Raw genomic sequence first — 27526 nt, 5'->3', positions numbered from 1 at the left:
GCTAGCTGGGCTTTGTGTGTTTGAAGCGGGTAACTACAGGCCTCTGCTGTTTTAAGGGTTTTAACTTTAATTTTATCTTTAGCTGCTTTATAAGGTATTTTTAACGGTGTTTTATTTCAGCTGGATGGGGGGCTATGGTTGTCTATTCAAGTTACCCAGTGAAGTATTTTTAAGTGTTTTAGCATACATCTGGTGGTGAAGCTAAATGTAGCCAGCATGCAACACATGGTTTACAGATATCTGTCAGCTGTAGTCGCCTTATAAGGTATTTTAACTGTTTTATTTCTGCTGTAGGGGCTATGGTTGTCTGTTTAAGTCACTTTGTGGACCTAAATCCAAGTTGCGGACTGTTTTTATTACTGTGTTTGGTGCTGGCATCTGCAGGCCTCTGCTGTTTTTAAGTGTTTTAGTCTGAATTCTGAGGTAAGACGTTCAATAGCAGTTTCAGTCATTGTGGCCTGCTTGCAGAAGTATATATCTTCCGTTGCTGTTATTACAATATATTTTATTTATTTGTTTCAGCGCCAACGTCGGCTGAACTAGAAGACCTAAATTTTACGCTAACGGATATTGGTAAGATATGATTCAGCCTTGTATTAAAGTATATTTTTATTAAAATCACAGTCTTTAAAATACTAATACTATGTTTCAACCATTGTTATTTTTCTGTATTCCAGATCTTACCGAGAAAGGGTTAATTGACGAGCATTACGGTTGTCCGAACCAGCCAAATCAGAATGACTTCCGCAAAGAGCTAGCGGTGATACAGCCTGGACCGACCAGAACGCAAACGTCCCGCGCTGAAAGATTGTGTCCGAAGCCAGTCAAGCTGAGTGTGTTCCGCAAAGAGCTAGCGGTGATACAGCCTGGACCGACCAGAACGCAAACGTCCCGCGCTGAAAGATTGTGTCCGAAGCCAATCAACCCGAGTGTGTTCCACTGAGAGCTAGTGGTGATACAGCCTGGACCGAGCAGAACGCAAACGCCCAGTGAAGCAAGATTGTGTCCGGAGCCAGTCAAGCCGAGTGTGTTCCGCAAAGAGCTAGCGGTGATACAGCCTGGACCGAGCAGACCACATACGCCCCGTAAAGGAAGATTGAGTTTAGCTAAAAGGAGGCTCCCAGCAGAAATAGCTGCTCAGAACACATCAACACCGAAGCGGCAGAGGACTGAAGAACATAACGGGTCAGTTGTTGTAATAAGTTCTCCAGAGACATCAGAGCAACACGTTCGCTTCCCCGAGGAAGCTCCCCGGCTCACCACGTCACACGGCCTCCCTCGAAACGTTAATCAGGGGACAACGCTTCCTGCAGCATGTAAGTTAACTATTATAAGTCTCAAACTAACTCTGATGGTACATTTTCTGAATTAGTCCGGCTCATTTAGTGTATTTATTCATTTACCCACAGTAACAACCCACCGTGACATTGTTGCTCAAGCACTCTTTACGGCAGGAATACAGTCTCATCCCGATACATTTGGCCAGACGGACGGTAAGCCAGCAAGTGTTGTATGCTATATGTTATTATTATTTATTTATCATTTCTTCTTCTTCTTCTTCTTCTTCTTCTTCTTCTTCTTCTTCTTCTTCATGTATTACCTTGTTTAAAAAAAGGCTGTCTCTTCCTGCTTACTATTTCTACAGTAACAATTCAGTCTGTACACAAGAATATTGACACCGAGCTAGCAGCAGCAGCAGCAGAAGCAGAAGCAGCAGCAGCAGCAGAAGCAGCAGCAGCAGCAGCAGCAGCAGCAGCACATGATCGGTCTCGTCCTGCCTCATCTGCTCAGCACCCTGGTGAGTTGACAATGAGTTTGTGGTGCTGTTGGTAACACATTGGCAGTGAAATGGTAGGGTTGCAGTTCTAAACCCCAGTGTAGCCCTTAGCCTATTTTTATTTATTCTTTTCTGTCATCTTTTTCTTTTCATGTATTACACCGTTTTAAAACTCTGTCACCGTCTGCTTATTTTAATTTGTAGTAGCATCAGTCATCCGCCGTGACGCAGGAAAACACAAGAAGAGGCATAGTCTCAGAAGCCTGTGTTCGTCAGTCCTGAGAGTTCAGCAAAACTTCAACCGGTTAATCATCAAAGCGCGTGCGGCTGGTCCATTTATTGAAGGTACATCTTAAGTTCAATGCTTTCAAAGAATTTGTTTGTAATATAATAAATACTTTTTTATTCAATACTCATTATGTACGATAAATCTAATTATATATTTTTTCTTTCTTTTATTACAGCCGCTGCATGGACAGTAAAGCATATGCCAGTTTCTACGGGACGTCAAGCTACCCTCTACCGCCGGAAAGCTGCTGCGCTTCTGAATTACTGCGAGACTCTGATGGTTGAGCTGGTTGACCCGTCGATGCCAGTAGCGTTAACCAGCTAAGTTGTGACCTCTGTTAAAAAAAATGGAAAGTCAACAAATCAGAGATGCTCTGGATGGAATTGTTGAGGCTGTAAATGAACTCCGGAATCTCCCTGTTCAGCATGCAACCGAATCTGTAAATCTTACCCCAGGATCTCCTGTCAGACTTCAGGGGCAGACTGATCCGGATTGGGATTTTGAGGGGTTTCTATGGTTAGAACAAACCGTTGGCGAGCTAAATGATTCTTTCTCTCAATCAATCACGTCTTTAAACGACTCGCTAGAATTTCAACAACGAGTTACAAATGTTTTAAATGAAATCACGCAAATGGTCAACGACCTTCAGAATATACCCGTTCAGCATGGGGTGGGGGTTGCCGATTTAAACCGGGGTAATTCACCAGATAGACAGCAGGGTCATACGCACTCGGGTTCGAATTATGAGCGTTTATCATCACTAGAACAAGCTATCCATCAATTAAATGTTTCTGTCTCTCAAACATTTACCTCCAATCCTACAAGTCGTCAGTTCCCGCAGCAGCAGCAGCAGCAAGGGGGTCATTTAAATCAAAGTGTAGTCGAAAGAGGTGAACATGATCGGTCTGGTTCTTCGCATACTGTTTTGCAGAATCCCTCATCCAGTTCCCCTCAACAGCCATGCTCGAGCGCACCTGTCGTTCCCACATCCAACCCGGAGGATCAGCCAAGCACGAGTCAGTCTCAACCGGCTGTTAACCCTTGCATTGAACGTGAGCGATTTAATGTAACAGAAATAAGACGTCCTTTCAGCGTGACAGCTTCACGAACCGGTGAAATTCCTAACCCCGCCGAATTTTACACACAGGTTTATCATCTTCTCACAGAGCTGGCGGACTCTGTTACACATTCAGCATCATGCAATGATGTTATACAACTTGAATTAAGCGGGGAAGGGTTTTCACGCCATACAGTGGTTCAGGTAAATGATGACGGTGATTCAGTTCTGCCTGCATTTCTGGAATTTTTAGACGAGTTAACACAGTCTAATGAAGAATTGCCAGGACCTGAAAACTTGGAAATAGTACTTCAGATTGTACGAAACCCTCACGGCGGTGCGAAACGTAAGGCGACAAAGACGTTGGACTGTGAGCTGATTCATAAAAAAAGACGTCACCTCTATTTTGTTGAAAATGCTTCTAATCAGCTCTGCTTTGCTGCCAGTCTAGCACATCTTTGTAACCCTGCTTTTACAGACGCCCAAGCCATGCATCAAGCCTCACTGTGGCAACGGACAGCCGGCCTCACTGAGCAAACTCCTGTGACTTTCAGCGATGTGCATAAATTTGAAGAGATAGTCAAAAGGAAAATTGTTGTTTTCTTTAAAGACGACAAGGAGGCAGTGCTTCGTAAATTTCCGACAGGCTTTTCAGATCGTTCAAACCCCCTTTTCCTGCTTTTGTTCAAAAGTAATTATTGTGGAATAAAGAGTCTCACAGGTTTCACAGGCTAGAGGCACATTTGTGGCTACTGCTTTAGCGGTTACGACAACATTGGCACGCATAGCTGTAAGGGTCACTGCTCTGTATGCCTCGACTCAAATTGTACTCTCCAGCAATACAGCCCTGTGCAGTGCATAGATTGTAAACGAATCTGTCGTAATTCTGTCTGCTAGCTAAACACAGAGAACCCACACTGAGACCTAAACTTGGGAAGCTCGTAAGTAACTGTGACACGACAAAGTTCTGCCCTGTGTGTAAACAGCTTTATTTTGTAGCCGCAGGTGGACAGAGCAAGCCCCACGATTGTTCAACAAAGTGTTTGTTGATTTGGCTCAGACAAGCATTGTGAGCGAGCCCGAAGAGTTTTTTAACTTCCTTTTTTCAGGTAAATACACAGTCAGCTACTTTCACTTCCTGAATGATGAAATGTGCATGGTTCAGTGGAAATACAACAAGCGTTGTATTTCCACTGAAATACAGCAAGCGTTGTATTTGATGATGAAATGTGCATGGTTCAGTGGAAATACAGTAAGCGTTGTATTTCCACTGAAATACAACGCTTTTTGTATTTCCACTGAACCATGCACATTTCATCATTCAGGAAATGAAAGTAGCTGACTGTGTATTTACCTGAAAAAAGGAAGTTAAAAAACTCTTCGGGCTCACAATGCTTGTCTGAGCCAAATCATTTCTCTGTGCAAATTTGCCCCAAAAACTGTTCAGACACAATTTAGCAACTTGTCTTTTAGCCGGATTCACCTCAATCTTCCGTACATCTAACTGGATGCCTTGCTCACGTTTGTAGTCTGCCACATATTTCAAACGACTTTCCTCGTCCGTAGCTTCAGCCGGAAAACCTGAAGCCTCCTGCTTACCCTTGAGAAAAGTGTGGATATACGGTTTAAAGATTGAACTGCTCTGTTTTTCAAAATGCCAAACCTCAGTGATTTTAGCAAGCCTATATCCCAGCTCAAGAGCCTTGTTGAATTCCACACTTGCCCATACACCTGTTAGCGCTCTCTCTTGGTCAGAGTGGGTACAAGGGCCCGTCTGGTAGTTCAACTCAGTGCAAGCCCGGCACAGTGTGAACACCAGTTTACCGGTAGAGGTCCTGTACGGCAAAACGGGAAAAAACAGACCACGAGGCGGGTACACGGTCGCTCTGATAAGTCCAAAGTAGCTACGGGGATCGTCGAAATCTTTGCATATGATTTTGGGATGGCCTAGTGGATAGCTGCAGCTAGCATTCACAAATGGATACAGAGACGTGAAGTCTAAATAATGCACCGATTCTTCGACCCCTGCAGTGTACCTCAGCCTGAGGGCACTGGTTCTCCCCCCAAACAGAGCGTCCCGCGGGCAAAGAGGTGCCGGGGCGTTGAAACAGTCCAGAAACCTTTTGAGACCAGAGTGTGACGCCTTCATTAAATCCCAGCTATGCTCCCACATAACCGCCAGGCGCACCCCGTAAACCGACTGCAATACCCTGGCTCTCTCGATGGTAGCTGCATGGAACCTTTCATAGCAGACTCCTCTGAGCGGGCACGTCTGGTCGGCCGGAAAGCATGCAGGACAACCATGGTAAAAGCAGCCATTGAACTCAAATACAGTTTGGACGCCTTGGACCTCCGCGTATCCGTCCACATAATAAGGCCCTAGTTTCATTTCACCTCTATTAAGAGCATGTTGAATGAAAATGCCCCGTTCAGCAGCTACCCACTCCAGCCATTGAATGGAGGCGTCAGAAAAAGTCTTGCACTGACGCCGATAATCCACCAGGGAAGGTATGGCTAGTGTGTTAGGTGGAAGGAAATTTGCTGTGAAAACATTCATACAGGATGCTGCTATCGTGATGCTTTTAAAAGGATCAACGTTTGTCTCTTTAAAGAACTCTTCTCTGAATTTCACACAAGCCCTGAAGAGAATTTCCACATCATTCTGACAATAATAAAGAGCTTCTTTTTGAAAGTCAAAGGGATGCTTACAGGCCTCGCTGTACCAAATGGAAAAACGCTCCTGCTCAGCAGGGCTCATATGCTCCACAGCGTAGAAGCTGGGTGGAGGAAGCGGGCCGATGTAGTTCAATGTCTTCTCAGAGGAGAACAAGTGAGGGAAAAAACCCTTACAGTGATCAGTGAAACCTAACGCTTTTGGCATTTGACTGAGTTTCATTGTAAGGAACGAGAGACTGTCAATGAATTTGAGACTGTAATCAGGCTCAGTAAAACAAAGGATTTTACTCCCCTGTGTGATCAAGAACGGTTTGATGCCGAGCTTAACCATCTCACTTAGAATCAAGTATGAGTCAAACCCGCGACTGTTGTGGGCTAGAAAAGAATGACCTCTGAAACGAGGTTTTCTGAAATGAAGCAGAAAATCCCTGACGCAGTTCAAACCATAAGAGCACCAAACATCCCCAGCCAAAGTTTTTGTGCTTACAAGATACGGGATGTGCTTTCCAGTTTGATCTGTAAAAGTTTCAAAATCATAAAAAACGAGCATATCGCGGAGTTGCGCATCAGTCAGGGTCGGTTGAATATAGCACAGATGATCGTTTCACGTGACATCTGCACCGTGAGGCACTTTCTGACGACAGACCGTGCACTTTGTTGAACAATCGTGGGGCTTACTCTGTCCACCTGCGGCTACAAAATAAAGCTGTTTACACACAGGGCAGAACTTTGTCACAGTTACTTACTTACGAGCTTCCCAAGTTTAGGTCTCAGTGTGGGTTCTCTGTGTTTAGCTAGCAGACAGAATTACGACAGATTCGTTTACAATCTATGCACTGCACAGGGCTGTATTGCTGGAGAGTACAATTTGAGTCGAGGCATACAGAGCAGTGACCCTTACAGCTATGCGTGCCAATGTTGTCGTAACCGCTAAAGCAGTAGCCACAAATGTGCCTCGAGCCTGTGAAACCTGTGAGACTCTTTATTCCATAATAATGACTTTTGAACAAAAGCAGGAAAAGGGGGTTTGAACGATCTGAAAAGCCTGTCTGAAATTTACGAAGCACTGCCTCCTTGTCGTCTTTAAAGAAAACAACAATTTTCCTTTTGACTATCTCTTCAAATTTATGCACATCGTTGAAAGTCACAGGAGTTTGCTCAGTGAGGCCGGCTGTCCGTTGCCACAGTGAGGCTTGATGCATGGCTTGAGGGGAACTGGATGAGGGATTCTGCAAAACAGTATGCGAAGAACCAGACCGATCATGTTCACCTCTTTCGACTACACTTTGATTTAAATGACCCCCTTGCTGCTGCTGCTGCTGCGGGAACTGACGACTTGTAGGATTGGAGGTAAATGTTTGAGAGACAGAAACATTTAATTGATGGATAGCTTGTTCTAGTGATGATAAACGCTCATAATTCGAACCCGAGTGCGTATGACCCTGCTGTCTATCTGGTGAATTACCCCGGTTTAATTCGGCAACCCCCACCCCATGCTGAACGGGTATATTCTGAAGGTCGTTGACCATTTGCGTGATTTCATTTAAAACATTTGTAACTCGTTGTTGAAATTCTAGCGAGTCGTTTAAAGACGTGATTGATTGAGAGAAAGAATCATTTAGCTCGCCAACGGTTTGTTCTAACCATAGAAACCGCTCAAAATCCCAATCCGGATCAGTCTGCCCCTGAAGTCTGACAGGAGATCCTGGGGTAAGATTTACAGATTCGGTTGCATGCTGAAAAGGGAGATTCCGGAGTTCATTTACAGCCTCAACAATTCCATCCAGAGCATCTCTGATTTGTTGACTTTCCATTTTTTTTTAACAGAGGTCACAACTTAGCTGGTTAACGCTACTGGCATCGACGGGTCAACCAGCTCAACCATCAGAGTCTCGCAGTAATTCAGAAGCGCAGCAGCTTTCCGGCGGTAGAGGGTAGCTTGACGTCCCGTAGAAACTGGCATATGCTTTACTGTCCATGCAGCGGCTGTAATAAAAGAAAGAAAAAATATATAATTAGATTTATCGTACATAATGAGTATTGAATAAAAAAGTATTTATTATATTACAAACAAATTCTTTGAAAGCATTGAACTTAAGATGTACCTTCAATAAATGGACCAGCCGCACGCGCTTTGATGATTAACCGGTTGAAGTTTTGCTGAACTCTCAGGACTGACGAACACAGGCTTCTGAGACTATGCCTCTTCTTGTGTTTTCCTGCGTCACGGCGGATGACTGATGCTACTACAAATTAAAATAAGCAGACGGTGACAGAGTTTTAAAACGGTGTAATACATGAAAAGAAAAAGATGACAGAAAAGAATAAATAAAAATAGGCTAAGGGCTACACTGGGGTTTAGAACTGCAACCCTACCATTTCACTGCCAATGTGTTACCAACAGCACCACAAACTCATTGTCAACTCACCAGGGTGCTGAGCAGATGAGGCAGGACGAGACCGATCATGTGCTGCTGCTGCTGCTGCTGCTGCTGCTGCTGCTTCTGCTGCTGCTGCTGCTTCTGCTTCTGCTGCTGCTGCTGCTAGCTCGGTGTCAATATTCTTGTGTACAGACTGAATTGTTACTGTAGAAATAGTAAGCAGGAAGAGACAGCCTTTTTTTAAACAAGGTAATACATGAAGAAGAAGAAGAAGAAATGATAAATAAATAATAATAACATATAGCATACAACACTTGCTGGCTTACCGTCCGTCTGGCCAAATGTATCGGGATGAGGCTGTATTCCTGCCGTAAAGAGTGCTTGAGCAACAATGTCACGGTGGGTTGTTACTGTGGGTAAATGAATAAATACACTAAATGAGCCGGACTAATTCAGAAAATGTACCATCAGAGTTAGTTTGAGACTTATAATAGTTAACTTACATGCTGCAGGAAGCGTTGTCCCCTGATTAACGTTTCGAGGGAGGCCGTGTGACGTGGTGAGCCGGGGAGCTTCCTCGGGGAAGCGAACGTGTTGCTCTGATGTCTCTGGAGAACTTATTACAACAACTGACCCGTTATGTTCTTCAGTCCTCTGCCGCTTCGGTGTTGATGTGTTCTGAGCAGCTATTTCTGCTGGGAGCCTCCTTTTAGCTAAACTCAATCTTCCTTTACGGGGCGTATGTGGTCTGCTCGGTCCAGGCTGTATCACCGCTAGCTCTTTGCGGAACACACTCGGCTTGACTGGCTCCGGACACAATCTTGCTTCACTGGGCGTTTGCGTTCTGCTCGGTCCAGGCTGTATCACCACTAGCTCTCAGTGGAACACACTCGGGTTGATTGGCTTCGGACACAATCTTTCAGCGCGGGACGTTTGCGTTCTGGTCGGTCCAGGCTGTATCACCGCTAGCTCTTTGCGGAACACACTCGGCTTGACTGGCTTCGGACACAATCTTTCAGCGCGGGACGTTTGCGTTCTGGTCGGTCCAGGCTGTATCACCGCTAGCTCTTTGCGGAAAAACCCTTAAAACAGCAGTGGCCTGTAGTTACCCGCTTCAAACACACAAAGCCCAGCTAGCAAACAATGAAACACATAGCAATAAAAACAGGTAACTTGAACAATAAAAGGGCTAGCCCTTGTGCTAAACACAGCATTTTACCTCTGAATTCGTGCTAAAACCCTTAAAACAGCAGAGGCCTGTAGTTACCCGCTTCAAACACACAAAGCCCCGCCAGCCAGCCAGCAGAGAATAAAACTCCGTTAAAAATACCTTATAAAGCGGCTAAAGATAAAATGAAAGCAGTAACTTACCTGTGAAAATCTTGTTGAACTCCTGGGTCAGTGTCAATGCCGCATTATGGACCTGGGCTGCTGCAACTGATGAAGAACGACCTCCGGACATGATGCACGTTTAAGCCGCCTGTGTCTCTGAAAGGGGTGTTCACTGGACGCCTTATAGCAAAGGTTTGAATTGAGGGCGGGCTTCACGCAGGTACCCCCAGGTAGCCGAAACAATAGCCACATCGTCCGATCGTTAAACCCCGCCAGTGACATGTTTACTAGGCCTGGATGCCGTGATAGCTGTACACTAGCATAATCGACCATCTCCTCAGCATCGTTTACAGATTGTTTCGTCCCGACCCCGCCTAGTCTCACCGCCCGTATAGGTGTTTGAAATAGCACCTTGCACGGCGCAGGGTGGAAAAACATCCTTTGAATTCTACAGACGGCAGGATGTGTCCCGCTGGGTTTAAAAATTGTCTGAATAAGGCGCTTCCTGGGCAATGTTGATTGGAAAAGGCGCAATCTTTTCTCGTCACGGTCCCCGCCCGTCTCGCCACCCGAAACGGTGCTTGTTACAACACTTAATCTGTGTGGGGCGGAAAACCATCCTTTGAATGCTACAGACAGGAAGGATTATGCTGGGTTTAAACTGACCATGCCGTCTCGAAAGTCTGACCAAATAAACTTTGATCTGATGTGGATTGCAAAAGATGCAGCGGTGTCTGGAACTAGCGGTGCGGGCTAGCGGAGCAAAACTCCTCCCCTAACAGACCAGCTGAACCGCTCACATTCAATTCAGTGTCCCGAGGAGAGCTGTCGGATTTCTCTGCTTTTTAGATGTGCCGCGTAGAATCTGGTCCGCTCTGTAAAATGCTTTTAAGTTAAGAGCTTACCGACTGCTTAGAGCGAGAAAGTGAAGAGAGAACCTATCTTGCTGCTGTTATTAGCTGAACCACGCGCGGAGACTGGGATGTATGGAGAGTTGGAAGTGCCGGAATGGAGACTTGACTATGGAAGGAGGAATGTGCCTGGATACTGCAGCGTGAAATACTGCAATGTAAAACAGACTTTTCAGACTTTAAGTTTTATTCTCAGAGTAAACACATACATACACATACACACACACACACACACACACACAAATAAAACAAAGGTTGTCAAACCCAAATTCCATCATAACGTTTGGTTATAAGAAAACCCCAGAAAAAACACATCCCCTGACCATGGAGATAATGCATAAATAAATTACATAATTAAAATGATTAAAAACAATAATAAATATATAACTATAATTGATATAATAAAATAATAATAATATTTTAAGCGCGGTCGAAGGGAGGGGGTTTCCGAGGGCCGGGACAGCGACCCCTGGAGGTAGAAAGTGGAACATACAGGGACAGTAGAAGGCGGGACATCCGGTTAAGGAAGGTGGGACTTCCGCCGGAAGTGGAAGGCGGGACTTCCGGTTGTCACTTTTTGACAGGTGTGAAATATGGGCGTGGTTTGAGTTTGATTGACGGATGTACCATATTTTTTTCACCCCCTTTGCCTGCGCTTGGTTGTGTACAATTTTAAAGTGCATAGCACTGACCTTATTTGAAGAAGGAAAACTGAAAGCTTACAAAAAGGTTGTGTGTTTCTGTCTAAAGCTGGCCTAAATTTCTCCAACACTTGGTTGTGTATATTATTTTAAGTAAATATTACCTTCAAAGTATACCAAAATCTAAAAAAATGTAACTTAAACTGCATTTGCTTTGTTTTACTTTTTACTTTTACTTGTTATTACATTACTTGAGTACATATATTTTTACAGTAATTTTCATACTTAAGTACAAGACATTTCAGATACTTTAAGACTTTTACTCAAGTAACATTTCAGTCAGTGACTTGGACTTTTACCAAAGTCATATTTTGGAGAGGTACCTGTACTTTTACTTGACTCCGAGATTTCAGTACTTTATACAACACTGAGGGAGAGAGGGAGGAGACTTCATGTGAAAAAGCTAGGAATAGTTTTAATATTCACTCAGAGGGTATACTAGTCTCCACACAGTCTGATACAGCAAATACAGGGGTACAGTTTGAATGAAAAAAATGATTAATTCTTTATTCCAGCTGCTTGAAGAGGTTAAATTAGCTATGTATTTTCTTGACGATATGGTCTGTTGATTTGCACTGTATCCCAATCAAGTCCGTACAACGATATAATAATATAATAATTTTCATGCTGTGTTAGAATAAAAATACAGACTCGCTTGCTCTTAGTTTAAAACTGCAATAGCTGCAGTTTGCTTAAGTAATTTGAAGTAATGGGATTGATACAAACGCCTGGAGATAGGCCCCAGCACCCCTTGCGACCCCATGAGGGATAAGAGAGTCAGAAAATGGATGGATGGATGGATGGATGGATGGATGGATGGATGGAACCGTTGAAATGGGGATGGAAGGTGAATGGAGTGGTTGATCCTTTGAGGTGCAAAATAAAACTTGATTGAATAAACAATAAAGGAAATGAATGACAGAATACATATGATGAATAAAGGAAATTAATATGATGAAAATTTTATGATAATGAACATGATAGAATAAAGGACATCAAAAAGAGAAGTTTAATACTGCAGTGATTGGGGTTAAGTAGACCATAAAATGATTGGTTGTATTTAAATTTTGCAGAGACATTCTAAAAATAGAGCTTTGTTAAGATCAAACCAAAAGAGAGATTAGAAGAGATTTGTTCTTTGTCTGAGAAAAGTTGCAAATAAGTCATACTTTAATACCTGCTGTTTGCCAATTAGAAATTGGCAAAGATCTTTAGCAGCAGAAATTTTGAACCTATGAATATGAACACATCTTTATTGTCATCTTATATCCATAATGAAATTTTGCTGTGATTCTAAATCTATATTTGAGCTCTTTTAACTGTACATTTACTTTTAAACAGGGGCCTGAAGATTATGAAAGAAAGACGTATTTCTGAGAAAACATTATGAGGAAAAAGTTGGTAAAGAGTCCTTAAAATTCCTGAGGCTTCAGTAGCTAATTTCAGTAGATTGAATTCAAAATAAAAGAATGGGAATTGAAAACAGAATCCTAACTATTCATGTGTGCCTCTCTATGTTTTTTCTTTTTTCTTTGTTGTAGTGAATCAGTGTTTGTTGACATCTTGTGTGGCAAATTATTTAATATATAGACTAAAAGCTTACTACTCCACTAGCAATGCTAACTAAACCTAGCATTGCCCGAGGCAAATTCAGTCCTTGAATTTTCAGATTAAAAGAGTTTCAAGAAAGAAGTTTAATTAAGGTACAGGCTACTCTACATGATACAGTATGAGGTCCCCTTAACAACCTTTAGCTAGGGGGTTGAATGTGGATCAAGACATTCAAAAGGAAACAGCTTTTAAGGAAAGTTAGGAGTGATAATAAAGTAATAATAGTTATTGCTGTTATTGTTACACTACTTTTTTTTAAGAATAGAGAACTGTTTTTTTATTTCAATGTATTAAAAGGTACCACTCATGCTGAGTGCCTCAAGGCTCCATGCTTGGCCTCTTCACTCTTTATCCCATGCCTTGGGAGTGAGTTATCAGAAACCAGTGTTCAGCCTTGTTTTTTAGGCAAAAGACAGTCAGACTTTTATGACACTGAAAAGGAGAATAGTTGCTCTAAAAATAAAGTTTATGTTCTTTGGGCGCATTTATGTTTCTAAGACGAGTGAGATCTTAAAGTCAGTATCTGACACTGACTGGTACAGACCTGAGTGTAAGACTACAGAATATGGTAATTTTAACTTTGATGCACAGTTAAAATCTGTGGTCAAGTCCAGCTTTTTCAAACTGAGACAGCTGACTAAAGATTTTAATCAATGCTTTAATTACAACTTGCTTAAATTACTGCACTGCACTTTATTCTGGGCTTAACAAAACTCTTGTGGCTTGACCACAGCTGGTCCAAAATGCGGATTTTCTTCTTTTAACTGGCACCAGAAAATGAGAGCACATCTCTCCAGTTTTAGCAGCAATTCATTGGCTACTGGTTCACATTCGGATTGATTTTAAAATTCTTTTATTTGTTTTTAAATGTTTTCATGGCCTTGCTTTCCAGGATCTGTCAGACCTGATTCATCTGCAGGCTCCCTCTCGTTTACTCAGGTCGGCAGATCAGTTTTTATCAGTCATCCAAAAAACAAAGAGAGTGCTGAGAGGTGAGCACGCTTTCTCTGTCGTTGCACAAAACTCTGGATTCAAGTACCTTTACATATCAGGCAGCCCATTTCACTTTCTGTGATTAATGTTCTCTTAAAACATCTTTTTTTGGCCTTTAACCCAGTGAGATGCTAGCTTTTGAAGTTTTTATTGTTTGTTTTTGTGGCTCTGCGTCTTTACGCATGATCCAGCTGCTGATGTTTTCCTCTTTTCAGCTCCATGCACTTCTAGACTGTTACAGTTTCTCAACATTTATTGTCACCTTTCATGGCGGTTTCTCATCTGAGTCTCCGCCCTGACCAGACAATAATCTCCTCTATGGCGCAGGGCGCTGTAGAGAGCAATCTCGCAAGCCAAAGGCTGAATTTAAAGTTCTCCGCATACTTTTTTGTTGTGGTTGGAGCGGACGGAATGATTCCTTTCTGTTTCGCTTTTAGCCCACTAATAATAAAGGCAGAATTCTATAGGAAATATAACACTTTTTATGCATTGCAACCCCAGATTCCATCAGTACAGGCGCAGCTTTTCAAGCTCTGCATCCCACTGGTTCCTAAGTGATTGTAGAAAAAAAACACTATTATTTTTTGAAAAGGTTTGGTACCAGCATAATTTATACTTAATGATATTGGTTTGAGGCAATAAGATGGGCAGATTTTCTCCCCCCCAGTGTCTGACTTAGATGCAATACATTTCCCTAGCTTCATTGATGTCTGTAAGTGTGCCATCTACATATAAGACTGGTGCAAAACAGGAAGCTCAGACACTTCCTTTTTTCACTTCCTTGCGTTTGCGGGCCACACCGGATTCACTTCCTACAGATGATCTGAAGGCTTTACAGAGTTTTGCTTACCCAGATGAAAAGCAGGGCCTCTGCTAACACAAAACACCATAACGATGTCTGGTGGTGAATGGATGGTAAACCTCTACCTACTGAGTCACAGTGGTCCCCTCCCAAATTTTGTTGTGCATAATTAGCCAGCAGACTTAATTACACCATTATTACAGTTCTCTGTTTTTCTGTGCTTTAGAACTAGTTCCTCCATCTCAAAGCCTAAACACACTGATTTAACAGTGTGCCCCACTCACATGTCCATAAAGTTCAGTCTTGTCTCCGATAGAGTAATCAGTTGGGTCTGGGTAGATCAAAACTGCAGAGGCGTTCATTTTAGCAGCATTGGCAACCTGGAAACAGAAAGAAGCAAAAACAAAAGGGCTACATTTATGAAAAACAAAATCTTGGTAAAAATAAACGGTTTAAAAAAAATTAAAAATTAGGAAAACATATTTTTTGCATTTTAAACCCAATCACCTTCTCAGCAAAGTTGATTTTTCCAGCTCTGACCAGCATGACTCTTCCATTCATGTTGATGTTCCTGTTCCGCAGCTTCCTGAAGTCCTCCTCCAGGCCATAATGAGCATACAGCACGTCGCCCTACATACAGAGCAACAGTCTGGTTAACTACAGACAACAGCTGGTAGGATGTTTTCTCTGTTGTGGGGCATGTTGGTACCGTTACTGATCCAGTGTTGCTGTAGGACAGGAATCCCTTTGGAAACTCCTCTAACGTGTTCTTGAAAACGACTCTGTTACTTCCAGACGTTGGGGGGTCTTGAACCTTGATGAAGTGCTCATCCGTCCAGGTGTTCATACCGTACCCCTTAAACCTCTGCAGCACTTTGTTTCCCAGGGATTCATCTTCAGGAGAACCAGCCCGGTGGCTGACTTGAGAAAACTCACTGCAATAGAATATAAAGACAATTTTGCACCTGTAGTGTAACCATTGCTGGAAGTGAAAGTTCTTTTTTAATTGAACAGGCTAACTTTCTAATCACCTGAGGGCATTTTGTAGTTTAGCAGCAGTTAATTTCTGAGCAAAGAGGGTTTTGACATCGTCCCAGTCCATCAGGGGGGCAGTGCCGGTCTCGTGGAGAACTAAGGGTTCTGTGAGGCTAACGGCGGATGCACAGACAGGAGCCACCTGCTTTTTCCCTACAGCTATATATCCAATCAACAATCCTGAAAGCAATCAATGGATTTAGGTTAGGAGAATTTACAGCGACCCTGCCTCTCGCCCAGTGAATGCACCAGCAACCCCCGCGACCCAATGAGGGATTAAGCGGTTCGGAAAATGGATGGAAGGATGGATGGAATATATAGCGGGAGAAACAATGGCATGAAGGAGGACAGAGATTCAACAATGATCTGAAGATATAGAAAAAAGTAAACAAACTTCATATAGACAGACCACTTATTTTCTTATTAAATCAATGTGTTCAAGTAGTTGCTTTTGTCGTATAAAATAAATCACTCAATGTGTCAGACGTACTTCATTTTCCCAGAAGCAGACATCATGATGGATGTCACATTGCTGCTACTCATCCATCACCAACTGAGTGCATAATCTTCAGAGCAGTGCCATGCTGCTATAAAAACACTCCTCCCTAAGCACCTCTATCTTACCAATGAAGACGATGAGGAGGGCAGCAGACACTATGAAGCACAAGACCTTGGGTGTCCGGCCGAGCTTTTGAACCATGTAGGGTTTGCCGTTGGAAGTGTGATGATTCTCCCCAACCTCTTCATCCATGTCAGAAGACAGCTTCATCTCCACCTGGCTGTTGTCACCTTCCATGTTCTGGGTCAAGTTGAATCGTGTGTAGGTGTGTGGTTCACAGGTAAACTGTTCGACAAGAAAATGCAGGGATAGGAATGGAAGGTTTTAAGTTAGCTGGCTTTACATCTTCAGATCAGCACAACTGACCCTTAGCACTAAATGCTTTGCTTCAGACACTCCCCAACTGGCTCTGTGAAAGGTCCTATCTGAGTAGATTTTAGGTGCAGCACACTCTAGCAGCTCTAAGTAACAACAAAGCCACAAAAGATGTGTGCAGGTGGCTAAACAAACTATGCTACTGACAAGAAATGCGATCAAAAGTCTGTGGCATTGTACTTGGAAATCCTGCTGGTCGTTCTCGCCATGGCAAAAATACAATCATAAAGCTACATTTAAATTGCATTTAGCAAACTTTGGAGCAGATAGATCAGTCTTGTCTCCCCTGTCCGTTAGAGTCACACACCCCATACCACTGCGGTTCCTGAGCAGACAGAAAGAAAGAAGTCTGTTTGACTTATGCTGTCTTCTTGTCGCTACTCGCTGGACCTGAGTGGTACTGCAGTTTTCCTCACAACTTGTCCATTTGTCATTGGGCTGTTTGTAAGGATTTTTGCTGGTGAACCTGATATTCAGATGACGCTGTCAGTAATGGGCAGAAGACAAGAGGATGCAGGTGGGGTTAATGGCAGAACCAAACTGACCAGGGGTTGCAGACAGTGGCAGACCAGAATTGACATAAACAAAATAGAATCTGTCAGACATATACGATTTAAACTAGCCCAATGCTTTTCCCTTAATCCCTACAGTATGTTCAAGTTTTTCTAGGAGAATATTGTGATCAACTGTATCGAATGCAGCACTGAGATCTAACAGGACTGACACAAGTCCATTGTCTGAGGCCATGAGAATATCATTAGTGACCTTCACCAGAGCTGTTTCAGTGCTATGATGAGCTCTGAAGCACGACTGAAACTCTTCAAATAGGTCATTACAAATTTTCACATACTTTATTAGCAACTACTTTCTTAAGAATTTTACATAGGAAAAGAAGATTAAATATAGTCTGAAGTATTGGTGTAGTCTAATTTATTAAATCATCTTGATCAAGAGAGGGTTTCTTAAGTAAATGTTTAATAACAGCTACTTTAAAAGCCTGTGGCACATATCCATTTACTAAGGATAGATTAATCATGTCTAAAATAGGGACATCAATCAAAAGAAATACTTCCTTTAATAGTTTGGTTGGGATTAGGTCTTCTATACAAGTTGAAGATTTAGATGAAGCTAAACTTTTAGATAACTTAGAAAGTCCTGCATCTAAACAGTTCAAACACCAATCAGGTTCTAAAGATGCCTTCAATGCTGCCTCACTTAATGTGGACAGGTTCATAATTCTCAGCACAAATCAAATCCTCTTTTTTTACAAAGCCATCTAATAAATTCAGGCTATTTTCATGAATGTAGCGCTGAATCATCTAACATCTCAGGGCATAGTTCATTCAGAACAGCACCATTCTCTTCATTATAATAATTCTAATATTCAATTAAGTGGTAATCTTACCTGCGCTCTCAGAACTTGTGAACTCATGGCTGGCACTTGCTGCAGCAGTTAAAATAAGGAGATGTGATTGTTGAAAACCCTGATATAATGTTGTGGGGACATTTATTTAAAATTTTAGATGGCTTATGAGCTTTTTTATATATTTGAAAGGTCCTTTTGTATAGTTATGTTTCTCCAGTGCCAGCGTTGAATCCTTATGATAAAGTCGATCTATGATTAAAGTCTGATATGGAGTGAAACTGAAATTTGAAAAGAATCATGATGCAGTTCGTCTGTGATTCGTCACTTCACCAACTGCATCGGAAATTTCCCCTTCTCCAAATGTATTTATTTTTAAATAGATTTCAGCTTTCAATTCAATTTCAATTCAATTTTCAATTTCATATATATATATATATATATATATATATATATATATATATATATAGATATATATATAGATATATATATATATATATCTATATAAAATATATATATCTATATATTTTATATAGAGCCAATTCATGAAACATGTCATCTCAAGGCACTTTACAAAGTCAAATTCAATCATATTATAACAGACTGGGTCAGATTATACAGATTGGTCAAAAATTTCCTATATAAGGGAACCCAGTGGATTGCATCAAAGTCCCGACAAGCAGCATTCACTCCTGGAGAAGCGTAGAGCCACAGGGAGAGTCGTCTGCATTGTCCATGGCTTTGCAGCAATCCCTCATACTGAGCAAGCATGAGGGGACAGTGGAAAGAAAAACTCCCCTTTAATGGGAAGGAAAAACCTCCAGCAGAACCAGGCTCAGTATGAAGGCTCATCTGCCTCGACCGACTGGGGGTTAGAAAAGACAGAGCAGAGACACAACAAGAGAGACAAAAAGCACAGAAGCACACATTGATCTAGTAATCTGTTCTACATTAGATGGTAATAGCGGGTGTTTTGTCTTCCCTGGATGATGTCACAGTTAACAGAACGTCAGACCAGGTGTACCTACTATGAAGAAAAAAGAGAGAGAGCAAAAAGTTAAAAGCTGAAATGACAACAAGCAATGCAAAACTGGAGAACAGTAAAACTCAGCAGAGTGAGAAAAATAAACACTGATGTCCTCCAGTAGCCTAAGCCTATAGCAGCATAACTACAGAGGTAGCTCAGGGTAACATGAGGCACTCTAACTATAAGCTTTGTCAAAAAGGAAAGTTTTAAGATTAGTCTTAAAAGTAGACAGGGTGTCTGCCTCACGGACCAAAACTGGGAGTTGATTTCACAGAAGAGGAGCCTGATTGCCTCCCATTCTACTTTTAGAGACTCTAGGAACCACCAGCAGACCTGCAGTCTGAGAGTGAAGTGCTCTGTTAGGAACATACAGGGTAACCAGAGCTCTGATATATGATGGAGGTTGATTATTAACGGCTTTATACGTGAGAGGGAGAATTTTAAATTTTATTCTTGATTTAACCCAACTTTTGCGTGGAAAGTGTCATATGCACATTTCAGGCCCAATTTTGTTGGTATACAAGTTTTATAAATGGGACCCCAGATCCTTAATATGAATTGTTAACAAGTGAAATAGCCAAAAACCTATAAGCCCCAGATGCCAAGTCCCTACAGCCTCTATAATGTGATACTGGCTACTCACCTGAGTGTGCTATTGCATGGATGTGTGTGTGTGGGATATTTTGGTTACATATTCGGACCAGATATCTACCTCTTATTCCTGGGAATAAAGCTTATTAAGTATACCCAGTCTTGATAAAGGCATCCTACAGGCGCATCTTTTCTCTGGCTTAAGCAAACAGGCTTTTCCTTTCTGTCTCTGGTTCTCAACATGTCAGGAGGCCTTGGAAACTTCTTATTCTACTATACCCCATTTGGAAAATCTTGTAAAAAGGCTGAAATTGAAGTGGGTTTTTTATATACTACTAAGAAGTGGATTCTCGCTGCAACATTTATGTATGTGTTGGACTATGGAGATCTTTTGTACATGATTGCTTTGTCACAATGTCTTAGGATACTTGACTGTGCCTCTCTTCTCTGAGGCTCATCACAATCTGCAAAATGTCAACACACCATTGTGATTTATATTCACAGGTGGGATGGCCAGGTTTGGCTGCTCAAAGGAATTCTTATTTGTTAATTTTTATTTACAAGTCATTACTTGGACTTCTACCAGCCTATCGCTGTACTGCAATCACACTGAGAAATGTTGCTGCTGCTTTCAGTCCCCTTTGCTCAGACTAAATTGGGCAAGGTTTTGGTTCGTTTAGTGCCGTCCTCCTGGAACTTGCTTCAGAAAACATTGAAAATAACTGAATTTATATAATTAAGTGCTTTTACATCCAAAATAAAAGTTATTCAGGCTGATTTAATAACATGTACCTGTTTTTCACAGTTTGTTGTTTTCTTTTAACTATGTAACTTTTTGTGTGCCGATTTGTTGCGGCCTCTTGGCCAGGACTACCTTGAAAAAGAGATTTTTAATCTCAGTGGGACTATATCCTGGTTAAAGAAATAAAAATTTATTTACTTGATAATGAACTTGTAAGGTGGTTTGCAGGCAAAGTTCATCACATTATCATCCTCATTTGACACAAGCTCATATTACTGAAAAAAGTTGCCAATTTTTGCATATCTGGTTTCAGACCTTTCCTCTTTTTAAGTCCAGCTTGCTTCGCACTACCTTTGCTCTTTCTACTCAATTGACCTAATGCCCTGACATGTTGCGCCAGGGTACATCCAAAAAACCCAAAAAGTTGCCAGTGGAGGACAAGTCAGCCCAGGTATTTAGGTAGCAGCGTAGCAGCGTAGCATCCGTTGTTGTGCTTTCAGCCATGTGGGATAAAATCAGACTGTAAGCTAAAAGCTACATGAAATGTGAAACTTTTACAGGCATTAAAGAACTGCCACCATCAAAGTAGTGCGCCAACACTGCTACGTATCGAGCTCTTCCAGACTTATCTTCCTCTTTCGCAAGTTGTTCGGCACCGGAGAAGAGAAGCTCTCTTTGTCCGTTGGCCCTCATAAAGAGACGTCTACACTGGGGAGACAAAGCCACCATGGAACCTGCATGGGGTTCGGAGACCCACAAACATGCACTGACTGTCGGCCAAGCTAAATACTGTCTGCTTTCTGTGAATCAGAATCAAAGTGGCTGTGATCTTCCTGAGCTGGACTGGAGAGCCGAGCCACACTCCTGTAGGAGTGCAGAGATCCCCAAAGTAACAACTCATACACCAGCAGGAGGTGATAATCTTTAATAAAGCTTTGTATGCAACTAGAGTGAGCTACCAAAATAAAAATAGTCAAAAAAGGTGGCTATGCACCTTTAAGGTTAATTCATCAAGCTAACAATGGCCACAGGATGCGCCCAGGGGTCCGTTCTTCGTACGTCGCTAACTCAGTTAGCAGGATTTCATTGTTGACGATTTGCTATGATCTTGGATCGTTTGGTTCTTCGAAAGACATCCAGCACTTGTTGTCATAGCAACATGTGCGCCAGCTTAAGCCTGCTCCAGAGCAGGCTTATTTCATGTAAACAAGATTAGATCACGGCTGTATAAGCGGAGGAGATAGGGAAGTCTGCCGTAGCCATGTCCATTTTTACGACAGCAACCTGTTGCGGAAGGTGCAAGAATAATTTGCAGAGTTTTTCGAATTAATCGCGTATTGCGCAATAGACAGGATCCTTTAGCGCAGCACAACAGTGTAACTGTAGAGAGATTTTTCTTGGTGGCTGTTATAAACAGACAAACACATAATTTAACAGTGGCTTTTAAAGAGGAAAAAGTGGTGTTGGAGCCATAAATCTAAAATATTTAAGTTATTTGTATGATGGTTTGCTTTTTATTTTTATCCTATAGTAAGAAGATTTGTTCGGGCCATTTTATTGTGAAGTTTAGTTTACTTTGAAAGGCTTGCTTCCTGTCGAGCCGTATATTGTATTAGAAAAAACTATGGATGGATTATCTAGACACGGAGCAATACAGTTTTACCGTGTAAACTGTGGATGACTTGGAAAAGGAAGATTTAAATTTTTTCTGGATAAAGATTTTTTTTTTTTGTTAAAATTCCCAGTTTGCACGTCTTTACTTCCCGTCTCTAAGGAATGACACTGAAATTTGGATCTCTTGACATAACAAGTGCCTTTTTAAAATAAAGTATAATTAAAGGCTACCATTTTGTAGAATATTCTTGTATTTCACTTTTACTTGTCCCCATGTTCTAGTGGGTCCCGTGGAGGCGCTGATATAAAAGAACAAAGTAAATATCAAATTATTAAAATGCAAAAATTCATGCTGTAGAAGGTGATAGAAACATCTACCATGGACAGTATTTACGCATTAATTTGTCTGCTACTTTTTGCCGGCCCTCTCTCTAGGCTTTAACAGATTTTGAGGTGTTTTAATTAATGACTCAAATTCGGCATAACCTTCCAAGCTCTTGTTCTGCTTGGGAGAAAAACTGTGCGCGCTCTTTGCTGAACAGCCAATAGCAGCGCTGCTGATCATTGTTTCTACTATCGATACATTTCCCCTTTTAAACAAACGCATGAACGCGCAGTTGTCTCAGATAACTCAATCCAGCCATACTAATCGTAAACAACAGGTGTGTTGGAAGAACCCAATTAGCCGGATCATGATTAGCCGGACGAAATCATCTTGGATGTGTCATTTGATCTCGGATGTTTTAAGCAACGTACGAAGAACGGACCCCAGTATGCCATTTCCAGTCGATGGTCTGCTACAGCGCCCTCTAGCTTCCTAAGTAGAGAGGATTTGTTGATTGGAATATATGGTTAACTAAACCTTGCAAAACGCCTTCCAAAAAAACTGGATCAGTTTTAGCATACTTTACATGGCTTAAGAATGGGAGATCACTTGAGTTTATAGCTATGTGAAGGCAGGGTAGTAAATATTTCTGGCAATATAGAATATCATAGTTCTTAAAGAGAATAACCAGCAATGGTGAGCTGCCTTGATTAGTGCAATTCCACTCTAGTCAACAAATTGTTGGCTCCTCTGTTGGCTCCACTTGAAAAAAAAGCTAGACTTATTTAAAGTGCAATTCCCAGAAAGAGGAATAGGCAGAACTGAAAGCTAGATGAGGACAATGTGGCTTAACATAGTACTGAAAAAGGGAAGGTTAAAAAAGTTCCACGCAGTACAGTATCCTTCTCAATAACTTTCTTTTTTAACCTAGACTAGAGTCCAGGTTTGTTTCTACTCCTAAGATTCCCTTGATGGGTATCGGTTTTTCAACCATAAAGCTGTATTTAATGACATACTGTATATAAAGGATTCTGACACATCTTTCCCAACTGTTGCAGGTAATATTGTGTAAGAATATGTGACGGAACCATGTTCTCCGAGATAGAAAAAGTGTAAGATGCAATCAATTGTACTTTTCTTCCTACATAGATCAAGCAAGTACACACCCTATTGTGCTCCGTTTGGTAGACAACCCCCAAATTTACTCTGAAGACCCTCATCCAGGATACTGCAGTCACCAAATGCAATAGGTTTGAGACTCACAAAACCTGGACGAGATAAATTAGCCTACTGAAATGTGTTCAGGAGGATGACGGTCTAAAAAAAAGTATTTCAGTCATGTTATTTATTAGCAAAGCCTTAAAGGTATAGTGGACAATCTTTTTTCGGCGTTGAGTTCTGGTGGGGATCACCTTATGTATTGGTTGTCCCACATGGCAATCATTAACTCACGTAACACCAATGTGCGTGCAGGTTCCTTGTTTCTGCTCGCTGGCTGCACACTTTTAGTGTTTATGTATCCAGTGAGCTTTGATTTCTGCCGTTCATTGTAGCTCCGTTGCTCTCATATTGATTAGGATCAATAATCATCTGAAATGTAAAGTGTGGTTCTAATCCAACAATAATGTGATGTGCCTTTTGTTTTTGGCACAACTGCGTAGTGAATCGCAACACTCAGTGACATCCATAACATTTATTTTAATAATGGCATAAATAACCTGGCGTTTTATGAATATTTTATTTTATTAGTGCTCAGTCACTAGATTTTAAGACATGTACCCAATCAGTGCAGTGCAGAGGCAAGCAGAACCAGAAGAGCCCTGATTGTTGGGAAAATGACAGAAAGTACATGCAGCTAGCATTCAGATCTTGTCTTAATCACAACCAGCTTAACAATAAAGTTTGCTATGACATTCAGCTCTCTGTACTTTTTAGGTGTTTGTTTGTTTTTAACTTGCCTTAGTTTCAGGTTTAAAATGGCAAATGATTAATTCAAAATATGTAATGTTTATTAGCTTGTAGTTCCTCTTACATTACATCTTTGAGGTTTGTGGCTTCAAAAGAAAGCCATTCCTTTATATGAAACTGTTGGCCATCTTCGTGAAAAAAAGGATTTACATTTGCACAAAGGAAGAACCACCTTCAACAGCTCAGTCTGCATGTGAAGTTGATGAATGTGGAGAACATTCTGTAGATGAGGATTTGCCTGGCAACATAACTGCAGATGTTTTCATTTTTATTTCTTGATCATACATTTAATTTGTGTATATATATATATATATATATATATATATATATATATATATATATATATATATATATATATATACTCAAACTAATTTCTTTACATGGGGAGAACAAGTTTATATTGCCCTTATGTGCTCCTATTGTCAATAATAGGATGTTTTTTTTTTTTTTTTGGTGTATTAAGGTATAATTGGTAGTTGGTCCAACAACTAATAGTGATAGGCACCGTAAACAAGTTAAATAAATAACATTTATTCATAATAAATACAGACCCCGAGCAGATTTGATTTTCATGACATCGGGTGCAATGTCCAAGCGGCGTTGCCATACTGTGAGGTCATCGGCAAGCGCAGGACCCCGAGCAGATTTGACCATCCAAGCATTAAAGCAGGTCTGGTACCTACACTCTAGCGCTGCTAGCAGCGCGTCAGGCGTCGAGCCAGTATTGCCAGAGAGTTTCCTTTCAAAGCATCAGGCATCCTCCAATCAGCCATAACCACACTCTCTGTCTCTGTGAGCGTCTTAACATGTTGAGGAGAAGGTGCTGGCTCTTTCTTCTTCACAAGAAGAAAGAGCCAGCACCTTTGTCATTACAAATATTCCAATCTGGTGTCAATAGTATTTTGCTTATAATTTCTAAAGTAATATGGCAGTGATCAGTGATAAAGTATGATTTAACAATCCAAAATATAGAACAGCTTATATTGAAAGAGATCTGAAACTAGAAATCCTGGACAATGTAAATTTAGATTTACATTGTCTCTCTTACTTCTGGAGTAGGAATTTGCTCAAAATGCAAATTTCTGCATCCTTCAACCTTCCTCAGGATTAGCTACACTTTAATGCAATGCAGTTCTGTCCATTAGAGACTAGAGATTTTACATATGCTAATTGGGAATAAATGTCCCAATCAAGTTTACAAGACTGGGTGGGATTTAAAATAAAAATAATAAAATTAATAAAAAATTAAATTATAAAACTTACATAGTTTCCGGACCGTCTCTCTTTTTCTGTATTTTTTGACAGAAGGCACCCTCTTTGTCCCCTAATCGGGGACCTACAGTGTGACTCTGGGAAGGAGTTAAAACTAATCCACCTTAAATCCTCAGCCCATGCATTAATTTTATTACCCAGAAGCAAAAATTGGATTAAAGGATGGAATGACACTTACCAAATGGAGAACTCCAAGGGACAAGTTTTTTTTAAAAGAAAATGAAATGTAAACAAAAAAAGAACAAAATGTGTTTCAAATTGGAAAAAGTCAATGCAAAAATCAGAAGATTTTATAAAAAGATTCAAAAAGCTGCTTCTTCAGGTTCTTCTAAAAGGCAGAGATGAAACAAAAAAAAATCAACTTCAATGCCAGCTCTACGTATATTTATATCAGAGTAAATGAGCATGATTAACATATGAGGAGGGAACTAATACACGTGATACGTTTTTGTTTTATTTTCAATATGACGAGGCCAGTTGCTGGTGTGTCCTTACTCTGCAGACCATACATCAATTTTACTTTCACTTTTCCTGGCATGATGTTTACTTCATCGGCCCTCGTGTAATCAGGTAGTAGCAGACCTCTCATTCCCAGCATGCTCCTCCACTCCCCCGTGTGGAGAACCTCTGGTACTTGCCGGCTCACTCTGTTGCTGTCCCCTCGGCTTGTGCTAGGAAACCAACCAATCACGTATGATTTTGGTTTCTCTCAGCACTTTGCACACCTAAGCGCAGAAACAGCAGGCAAGGGGTTGACCTCTGACCCTGGGCTTTCTTTTCACAGCATATACTCTTCTCAGCTTCTCTTAGAAGCTGTTTTCTACTATTTCTCTGCCGCTCATTTGAGCTCACAGGCACCAAGCTATGGCAATACATTAGGATCAATAATCATCTGAAATTTAACGTGTGGTTCTAATTTAAAAAAAATATGATGCGCCTTTTTTTCTTTTTTTTTTTTGCACAACTGCGTTGTGAATCGCAACACTCACTGACATCCATAACATTTCTGTTAACAATGGCATAAATGACGTGTGGGGGCGTTTTATGAATATTTTATCTTGTTAGTGCTCAGTCACTACATTTTAAGACATGTACCCAATCAGTGCAGCGCAGAGGCAAACACAACCAGAAGAGCCCTGGTTGTGGGCTCCAGTTTACAGAATCCTTCTTACTCAACAGTTTGCTTTGAAAAAATTATAAATGACTGGGTTGCTATAATCATAAAAATGATGTAACTGAGTCCTGGCATGAAATTCTCAGACAACTATTCAAATTAATAAGAAAAAGTTGTTTGATTTTTAAAAGAAAATTCTGTTCAAAAGTAATTAGTTAACACAGGATATTAATCAGATATATTGTGAATTATTGGAGCAAAGATTTCCAACCTCTACTTCAACTGACTAGAGTACACCAAATCTGCTTATAAACAAAAACAAAATAGCATCTTTAGGAACATTTCCCCCCCTTTTCTGAAAATAAAACTGTTGAAAATATTCTACATCATTTCTAAAATTAATAAAAGTGGTTGTTTAGAAACTTCCTAACAAGGAAAATTTCACAAAGTTAGTTTACAGTTTTATAACCTGCCTTAAATACTTTTTCACATTCTGTCACATCCTAACCTCATTGGATTTTATTGTGATTTCTATTTTGTACGTGTTATGGATTAACACCAAGGATTTGGCTGATGCTAAAGTGAGACAGATTCAAGTTTTTTTTAAAAGGGTTCACAAATAAAAATATTAAAGTTTTGCTAGGAATTGTTTTCAGTGCCCCTGAGTGAATACCTTGTAGTGCCATGGTGTGTTGCAGGCCTTTTGAGGTACGTCTGTGTTTGTGAACATCGGTATTTGATCTAAACCAGGGGTCTACAACTCCAGAGGAGAGCGACTGTCCTGCAACTTCTAGATGCATCCCTGATCCAACACACTTACCTCATGGATGGGTTATTACCAGAACACCATAAGATGCCGATGAGATCATTTAACTAGGAGTTTGACTTTATCATTGTCACTTATACATCAAGGGCAGATTTGATTTCCCTCGAATCAGGTGGACAGCACTGTCTCAGTAGATTATCTCTGACCTTTCTGCTAAACACCTTAGTCATCATGAAGCTTTTCAT

The 27526-nt window shown here is 41.1% G+C and overlaps 1 protein-coding gene across 1 annotated transcript in view; it reads right to left on the bottom strand.

The window, feature by feature from the left end:
- LOC118563400 (transferrin receptor protein 1-like) overlaps positions 1-17934 on the bottom strand; it is a 40217-nt gene extending 22283 nt beyond the window's left edge. Inside the window, exons 1-6 of the mRNA XM_036137962.1 lie at positions 17905-17934; positions 16190-16409; positions 15562-15745; positions 15240-15465; positions 15038-15160; positions 14815-14910 (exon numbers count right to left, since the gene is read on the bottom strand). Of these exons, the coding sequence (XP_035993855.1) occupies positions 14815-14910; positions 15038-15160; positions 15240-15465; positions 15562-15745; positions 16190-16409; positions 17905-17931 (876 nt within the window). The 5' untranslated portion in view covers positions 17932-17934. The remainder of the gene's footprint in view (positions 1-14814; positions 14911-15037; positions 15161-15239; positions 15466-15561; positions 15746-16189; positions 16410-17904) is intronic.
- Between the last annotated feature and the right edge of the window lie 9592 nt (positions 17935-27526).

The sequence above is a fragment of the Fundulus heteroclitus genome, chromosome 6, assembly GCF_011125445.2.
Source record: "Fundulus heteroclitus isolate FHET01 chromosome 6, MU-UCD_Fhet_4.1, whole genome shotgun sequence".
Lineage (NCBI taxonomy): Eukaryota > Metazoa > Chordata > Actinopteri > Cyprinodontiformes > Fundulidae > Fundulus > Fundulus heteroclitus.
This window is presented reverse-complemented; position numbering and strand designations above follow the sequence as displayed.